The 9,585-nt window shown below is 36.7% G+C and overlaps 1 protein-coding gene across 1 annotated transcript in view; it reads right to left on the bottom strand.

Moving 5' to 3' along the window:
* Nucleotides 1-1,214: 1,214 nt before the first annotated feature.
* The window catches only part of LOC102697192 (leucine-rich repeat-containing protein 38), a 35,403-nt gene continuing 27,032 nt past the window's right edge, over nucleotides 1,215-9,585 (bottom strand). The window contains exon 2 of the mRNA XM_006641928.3: nucleotides 1,215-6,174. Coding sequence (XP_006641991.1) covers nucleotides 5,927-6,174 — 248 coding nt within the window. The 3' untranslated portion in view covers nucleotides 1,215-5,926. The remainder of the gene's footprint in view (nucleotides 6,175-9,585) is intronic.

Below are 9,585 nucleotides of genomic sequence, written 5' to 3'. Positions count from 1 at the left end.
CAGCGCAGGGGGCTATCGGCATGGAGTTTGTATGTTTTCCTTATGTTCGAATGGGTTTTGTCCTGGAGCCCTGGTCTGCTCCCACAGATCAAAGCCATACTGGTACAGTAGATTGATTGGACCTGGAGTGAGTGTGTCTGTGTTTGTGTCTGCGCCCTGCCATGGTAACAGCATCCCATCCAGGGATGTACCCAATACCCCATCCCATGTCCGTTGCTTGGCGAGATAGGCCCTGTCTCTGCCCTGGACCAGAATTGGACAAAGTGGTTACAAAATGAATGGATGGCTACCTATCTAAGAATATCTGCTAATGTATTTGTTCATCTATCTACTGTATGTGCTGGTGCATCTATCAATATATGTCTGAAGTTCCCCGTTAAAATTTGTTGTAAAAGGGTTGATTTTTCACGATAACTTTGAAACACTCTCAAAACATTTAAACACATTCTTGGCAAGTGCTTTCTCTGTCTGCAGGTTGCTATTTTTATCATTATTTGTGATTAATTGGCATTGTAGTGAATATCCCACATGAACTGCAATTTTCTTAGTTTCACATTTTGTCTGTAAAATTCCACAGGCTGCACAAAAGAGGTTATTTCTGGTGAGTAATGAGTCCTTTCTTGGCTCCAAGGCGTGAAATATGTTGTTATACCTGAGGGGAGGGTTAGGGAGGCAACACTCTGCAATCTCAGTTCCCTGATGTAGCTGCTCCAATGAGCAGAGGGAGATGTTACAGCACGTTGACAGTTCAGAAGTGGAAATAAATCACCTGTGCGCTACAGAAGTAAAAAAAAGCTGTGGCATCAGAGGTTCAGTTAAAGTCCAGCTCCTTCACTGCCACCTCAAGCGAGCTACCCAGTGTGAGCTTGTTTTAAAATGCTCACCTCAACATTTTTTCATTGTACAAATTAAACTAGAAGAAGAGAGGTTTGCGTGGGTTTCCATCAGATACTTGGCTTCCTCCCACCTTCCAAAGATATACAAGTTTAGGTTTGACTGACTGCTCTAAATTCCCCTGTTTCGGAGGTGGTGATGGTGGTAAAGAAAGAGAAATAATTGAGCACAAAGGGCTGAAAGGTCCCTTCTTATCTGTGGTCTTTCTAATGTTCTGATTGTACATATCAGTAAAACTGGCTTGTCAGTAAGCTGTCATGGCTTTCAATGGACCCCTACGATGATCTGCAATGAAGAAAATAATCAAGCTCAACAAGCGAGTCTTTAAAAAATGTATTTTTTGGTTTTGTTTTTTTTTTTACTAAACATATACACATATATACCTTGATCTTACAGTGTTTCAATATTTTTACAGCATGGCTATTGGGATTTATATTACTTAAGCAAAAAGAGTTCATTTTGGTATAAATAGGAACAGTATAAAATGCTAAGAACAATATAATATTAATAGTCATAACAAAGGTGAGATGGTACCTAGAGATGCACTCACAAATGTAGAAATCTTAGCTAATAAGGTTTGCCTAATCTCTTCTCCGTTGGAATTTAAATTAGTGTACTTGGTAGTATCATATTGGGCAGATCTTCATAAAGAGTTGGGATGCACTAAATTTCTGCACATGCCAATGCTTTATGAAAAGGGCCTCACACTAAGTATACTGTACCATCTCTGAGGACTAATTTCCATCATCTGCCCATTCCTGTTGTTTCATTTCTCCCTGGTTCCATATCCTACAATGTACAGTACAATCTCTGTTGTAGGTTCTATTAAGATTGCCATTGGCCAAGTTAAAAAAAACATCCAGGAAAGAAAAATCTGAAAAGGTTGTCCAAAGTTGATTGCCAGGAAGTTTAATAGAGAAGCAATTTTGCTTTCTGAAACAGCTAAGTATTACAGTATGTGTTAATGTATGTACCAAAAGGAATGGCCATTCCCTGTTGTTTCTCCTATTCTTGAGCCTTGTGGGCATAAATAAGAATAACAATACTAGAGAATGATCACACCATAGGATAGGAACCAAGTAAGGAGATTGGGCAAGAAAATGAAGTTGACACAAGTCCCCATTTCTGGGAGTCTTACAAGGTTTTCTTAAAGTAACATTGTGGAGGACTCACTCCGTACTGTCTCTATAAAAAAATATACATATGAATCTGAAAGTAGAATCAAAAATAATGAAATTACATGTCAAAAAGTTCATTTGTTTTAGCATTTATATATTCATTGCTATAAATTCTCATAAATAAAAATAAAATAAATTCATGGGGGCAGGGGAGTGGCGGTGGCATGCAACACTTAGAAATTAATAGAACTAAAAGGAATTTATAGGAAATTCAAAGAGCAATAAAAAAACATACCATAATACACTCAAAATACAGGTACATTAAGACCATGGTAACTACACAGTAGTTAAACATTGGCTACATAGATTGAAAGCCTAATTCTATGATACAAAAGACAGGCATTCTAGATGTGTAGGTATGCACTGTTTTTCAGTAAGATTAAGTGTTTTCCTTCCTTAATTAACCAACTGTCAGACTGGCGGGTTCCAATTCCAAACAATATAAGCACGTGTTGCAGCTCTCTGAACAAAACTGTCTACGTTTAACAAAACAGACTGCACTCCAATCGCTGTAATTGCCTAAAACCCACTTACTCTGCTTTTAAAATTCATACCTCTTGAGGACAGGTTTTTGCCAAACAGTGTCCTTTGACATTTCAAGCTAATACTGAATATTTTAAATGAAAACTAACAAATCCAGATAATCACAGTAATCTGAGTTAGGTATGTTTTGTACAAGGGGGTACAAGATACAAACACACAGGAGCAATTTGTAGATAACAACAGCGACTACCTTGTAAGTTACAGCACTGAGTTGTACCTGAATTTTGAATGTGTCCCGTAGTTCTGCTTAAAATCTGAAATTAGAGGAAAGGTTTGGACAAGACGAAGGATTTGTTACAGGTTACAAATTTATCCAGCATGTACAAATCGTATGGATGATTCATTCACAATTTAGGGGTTGCAAACAATTGCTCTATCTTAAACAGAAGAATATGTGAAGGACTATGCAGACATATGTATGGATATGCTCAGGTCATGCAGTGAATCCTATCCCTTAGTCATTATTGCAATCTCATTGTAATGGTTTGTTTACAAAGGAAACTTGTTTCTGGATTATCGAAAAACAAAGCAGCTCAAATTTGGGCACAGTACACGGTAATACTGACTAACATTTAGAATTACATTTCCCACCATCTGCCTAATTGATCAACTATCAAGCACAGGTTTACAATGTTACCATATTTTTTAATGTACTGTACTCTGTTAAGCACATTAATTAGTAGAAGATAAAGTGATTAAAGTAATACCACCACAAAAATGTTTGACCCCTTTCGATTTTAACGACTGATGACCTACTGTAATTGTACACTGATATTAAATTTGTCAGAACAATTGCAGCAAATGTTCACGTATTTCTGCCAATAAGATCACTAATAGGGACAGTGGGGCTTTGGTAGGAATTAATATATATTCCATGAATTCCTAAACTTATTATTTCAATGTGGAAAAGTAACTTTGAATGAAACATAGATGGTATTATTTCCCTTGATAATGTGCAGACTAAAAATGTATTCCATCAAATGTATTCCACTATCTTTTTCCACTTTGTACCCTTCAGACATTATCATGTACCCATCAATTACATTTATCATGTATTCTCTATGGACCGAATATCGTTGTGTGTATCTTAAACCCTTGTATCTGGCACTCAAAGAGGAAGGCTTAACATTTAGTTTCCAAACTTGAAATTTTGAAAGGATGCCATGCATTCTTTTTTCATAGAATTTTTCGCCGATTTTGACTTATTTGTATTGTAATCCTTTTGTCCTGCCCTTTGTTATCCTGTTTTTCTAGCAACTTAGGTTGTTCCTATATTGTACAAGGCAATTTGACATCAGCTCTTGTAAAATACCAACAATTCAGTATTTTCAGTCAGGTGGAGAGCATAGATGTGGTTACACAATTGCTCAAAAAGGCCTAAAGCCCAACATCACAATAATTCAACCTCAGGGAGAAGATCACAAAATGAACACAGATAAGAAATAATTCAGCTTAGCAACCCCTAGACTAAAGCGAGACTGATGTATTTCTTGGAAATCAGAATGACTCCATTACAATAACACATCCTGGAAAGTGGAGAGCATGAATTCAAAGCTTGTTTTTTTTTCAGAACAAGTAGTATCTTCAGCTACAATACAAGTCAATGGGATATATTGAATAATATGTTTGCTGTGTTAAATCTTTCAAATAGTAAAAGAGTGAGAAAAACAACACACTGAAATTACTTACAAAAGAGGATTAAAACCTCTTTTGGCCACAGCGATGAAAAAGCCAACAAATACATGACTATGCTTTTTGGTCCATTATTAACCTTTGCAGCAATGAAAGAAATGAGTCCATATCTATGCTTTATCAGCACTTTAAAATAGGTCACTTATTCAATAGCACCTCCTACTAATTAAGCATTACAAACTCCAATTTGATTAAAACGCCAGCATGTTACACACTTACGCAGATCATTAACACTTTATTAAGAGTTAGTATTAACTCCACAGCTTTGATCAGTTCAAATGAATTCAGAAGCAGTTCACTTAGAAATCCTATGTAGGTAATATGTAACTTCACTGGAATTAATAACATTTTAATGTACAGCAGGACTCACTAAACTTTCACTTTATCCTGAAACTTTGAATTAATCTTTGGCAGTCTCTGACAAACTCATTTCTTTAAACGGAACATGAACCAGTATAAAATGCTACCATTTTCACCTATAAAGTGCAATTCATGAGATGTCACAGCAAGTGGCTGAAGCTTGATTGTAATTTAAAACATTTTAATCTAGTTGAGCTCTACACTGAACTACGGTTGTTTTCTCCAGTAACGAGTAATAATTTCCACGTCTATTTTTCAACATAAACATATGATAAACAGATTATATCCCTTTGATATGAAATCTGATCAAATAATGGCAGGTTAATTTATTTTAATTATCCCTTTTTCACGTTTTTCACGTTAATTTTATTTTATGCGGAAAATAAAAGGAACCAGTAAGGGGCAGTTTTAGCTGTTGTCTGTGTTTCACAGAGCCATACCTCATGTAATTACACTTCCCACGGGTATTTTCTGGTAGCTTAAGTCATGATATTGCACTTTCCCTTGAAACTGTGCCTCTTCTGAACAATACTCATGACATTACTGCTGCTTAACATAGACATACACTCAGCATAAAATACTTTTCCTGTTTAGCTGTTTAAGAATAAGTGATAACGAATGTACAGTATATTCGTGCTAATGAGCATGCATGCCTCAGATTGAAAAAATGTATATTAATGTACAGGGTTCCTTATTTTCACTGTTTTCAGCAAACTAAATTTAGTTTGTTCCATCTGTTGTTGTTTTTATGTTGTTAATGAGTCTTTGTCGAAAAGTATCATTGTTAATTATGAGAAGTATTTAACGGCTAGTACATGTGGGCCTGATTTGTTCCCTGTGGACAAACTGTGAACCACCAACCAATTCTTCTATTATCCAGCATGCATCCAGTTTGCCTCTAGTGAAAACAAACACCAGCATTTTTGCACAAGATCGGAAGCATACGTCAAAGTACAAACACCATTTTGCACAGGTGGAATGATGCAATGGAACACCAGCTATTATGCTGAATAAAAAAGATAATTCTATCTTTAATTCTATCTGATGTTACCCACCAATTGCTTCTAGTGTGATCCTGGTCAATGTTGTATAATAGCAAATGCACTAATAGCTCAAACTACCTCATTAATTACAGCACTACCCTTCTCATTGCTCAGACCAACCAGATCCGACATGGCGGATATCACCTGGAGCCTTGGAGCTCACTTCTCATCCCTATTTTGTGAAGAACAAGGCTGTCAAAGGGAGCTTCGCCTCTTTCAGTCATCGCTGTCCTCTTCATCGCTCTTGTTCGCTTTGCTCCAGCGCTGGAAGCAGTGCACAGTGGAGGCCAGGAAGAAGCTGGCGAGGATGGCAGCCACCGAGACGGAGATGCCCGAGAAGATGATGATGAGATAGTCGGTGAGGGTCAGGGTCAGCTGGCATTCGCGGAAACTGTCCACCGATAGCTGGCTCAGTGCCACTCTGCGCCCATCCACCGGGAGGGAGCACTCCATGCCATCCACTCCTGCAGGGAAAGAAGAGGGTTGGACATGGACTGTTTAAAGGACAATCCCTGGGCTCAGCCTTAAAGCTGTTCGAATGAGCCACAGTGACGGCTAATGTAAAACCTAGAACTTTGTCTGAGTGAGTAATTCTGTGTGGGATTGACAGATATACAGCAGTTAATTAAAAGTGAGGGTCAAGAGATCCATCCTGTTGCATGTCTCTCACCAAGATAGTTGTCTTTGTTTTACACAAATCATTTTGTAATGTTCACTATCATTCAATGTCTTCGGTCATTAACTCCAGTAAGTGCAATGACTCCCAGATACTCTAAAGTGTTGATCATGGCATTAATTAAATTGCGGCTTCACAATCTACTTTCAATTTGGCACAGAAACCTTATACTGTATAGAAAAGGGAAGTGCACTTTTGTCAGCATGAAAATTATTGAATGCACAGCTTAAAATATCTTGGTTTGAGGGTAGAAGATGCCATGCATCTAGATTAGGATGCTCATCTACTAAATTTGTTTTCTGAGGTTTGACACAGTGTAAATCAATCCATCCAATATACACTATAATCACTTTATCCAATAGAGGATTGGGGGGAAGCTAGAGCCTATCCCAGCAAGCAACGGGCACAAGGCAGGATACACCCTGGACAGGACACCAGTCAATTGCAGGACACACATAGACACCACAGATGCACACACCAGAGACATTTTTTCCCAGAAGCTAATTAACCTACCAGTAAATTTTGGACTTTTGGAGGAAACTGGAGAACCTGAAGGAATCCCAAACAAAGAACATACAAACTCCACACCCATAGCACCCCAGGAACTGAACTCAGGGCCCCCGGGCTGTGAAGCAGCAATGCTTACAACTGCACCACCCTGTACTACAAATCATGAAAAGCAATACAAGTCAAGGTGCATACTGCCCTTCTCTACTAAGGGATCCTTTTCTTGACACCCGGCAATAAGAAGCTCAAACAGGATAATATAAGCAATGCAGTTGCAGCATGCTCCTTTGCAACAAGCAGACAGAAAATATTTGGAGTGAAAGAGAGCTAAACAAAAAACTTGAGAGCAAAAATGTAAAAAAAAAAGGCAATTAATTTGAGAAAATAAAGATTTATGTATTTCAGAGACGGTGAAGTTTTAAAATGAACAAAACATTTAAGGCAAATTGAAAACATTATGTTTGCACAGTCTTAATTAGGTTGATATTTTCATGTGATGTAGCTAATATACTGTAGATTAAGTTAGGATGATATCTATAACCCCTAACATTATTTCATTGGCTTGACTATTTTTAGCTCTACAATTGCAATGTGAGGAGTATTAAATGAATACTTATTTCTGAAAAATAACTGTTTACAATTTGCTGTGCATTTTCTTTACATAAAATAAATAATTGATTGTTGTCTTGAATTAATGTGACCAAGATGCACTACAGCACTGCAACATGATGAATGGTTGTATGTTCTGCATATGGACCAAATCATTAGTATTTGCCCTGAATTAGTGTGACAAAGTAACACAACAGCACTGTAATGTAATATGAAGATGCTGCAATACTACAATACTTTGTCATTTTGAGTGGGGTTGTAGATCACATACAGTATAGTACCTACTTATTTGTATTTTTGTATTTTAATAAACTTAGTTCAATATTGCTATAATCTTAAAGAAATGTCAATAATGGCATATTGTATGCATGTAACATGAGGCTGATTCTACATGGTGCTAGTTGTCATGTTTTTATTTAATTAACATTAATTTCATTAATTTAATAATTAATAATTTATTTAATTCGTTTGATAAATCAATTCATTGAAAATATAAAAATGAGTATTTTCAGCACTAAGATACTGTAGAAGGACTATTTTTTAATTCCATATCTACTGTACAAAGGAGGAATAAATGATGATTGTCCAATTGCTGAGGAGGCTATTTACGTACTCTCTAGTTTTTGTGGATAACATTGATACAACACTCTCTGACTCAGTTCCCAAATATCGTGCTTGCCCATACAATGTGTAGTGTAGCCCAACATTTGTCTGTCAATATTGCCTTAAATGCCCACCCTCACTCAGAAGTAAAAGGCTTGTACTGTTACTGTTGATATGAAAATTGATATGCAGGTGAACTGAAACTAATGATCATGGCAAACTGAGGTCACTTACATTTTATTGAGCATCCATTATGAACAAAATTAAAAAATGTTTGTGTGCACTTGTACTTCCTGTTGGCTAAGCCATGACCTTTGTAGAGTGTCACACCCTCTACACTTAGAGGTGTACACCTGCTCTTCCTGTTCCTAGTTCCCTGTGATTATTCATGTCTTTCCAGTGTGTCTTGTTGTGTTGCCTATTTACTTCCTGTGTCTGGTCTGCTCCTGGCTCAGCATTGAGCGTACGGATGTCGTGAGACCTGCCTATTACCACACATACAGTAGGATCTCATCTGCTCTCCTAGTCATTCCATGGCTTGCCCTTCCGACATCTGTGACATACTGTAGAGTCTCCCTTACTGTACAGTACGTAACTGAGACTTGAACAGAAACACACAAATGATCAGTAGTCTGGAGCAGTGATAAGGTTTCTGGATTTACCACTGGAAGGCTGTAGGTTTAAATCCCAGATTAAATGCTGCTGTTGTACCCCTGAGTACTTCACGTCAATTGCTTTAGTAAAATACCCACTAGAATAAATTGGTGCACCTATAAGTTGCTTTGGGTGAAAGTGCTATTTAAATGTTTGTAAATGAAAAATATAAGTTTAAATATGGAAACAACAGATTGAATTATTGTTAATTTCCTGTTCTTGTCTAAATCAACAACAGCTTGGACTCATCATTTGTGACTTCCTGGGATCATTTATATCAGGTCTGACCTTATCATATTAAGGGTATTTTTTTCAAGGTAATTGAATCTCTGGCTTTATTTCAAACTATATTTTGTATAATTACCCTTGAAAGGATATAGAAACCATTAATTTGATAAACTACTTCCCTTTTTGTCCTTTCCAGATTTCTAAATTCAATTACTTCTTTCTGAGACCAACAGAAAACCTAACTTTCTATTTTACAAGGTATGGCCATGATAAATTATCTTATAGTGTTTATTTTAGCAGTATATCTTTATTACAGTGTCCGTAATGACAAGTCAATTGATGTATGTTAAAATGTCTTCTTTAATTAACAGCCTGTGAAATATTTTGCTACCTCCATTCCATATCAACGAGAGGCTCTTTTTGATGTACTCAATAATGATAATATATTAAAAGTTAATAAAAGTGTCATAGAAATTAATGAAATGTGGACACTATGCAGGGTGAGTACTTTAAAAAACACTGTTGTTCAGTTTCACACTGAAAACTACTTTTCAGGTGAGAATTCTACAAGAATTCTGGTTTTGTACTTAAACTTGTA

The sequence above is a fragment of the Lepisosteus oculatus genome, chromosome 25, assembly GCF_040954835.1.
Source record: "Lepisosteus oculatus isolate fLepOcu1 chromosome 25, fLepOcu1.hap2, whole genome shotgun sequence".
Taxonomy (NCBI): Eukaryota; Metazoa; Chordata; class Actinopteri; order Semionotiformes; family Lepisosteidae; genus Lepisosteus; species Lepisosteus oculatus.
Note: the sequence above shows the minus strand (reverse complement) of the source record. Positions and strands in the feature narration are given on the sequence as shown.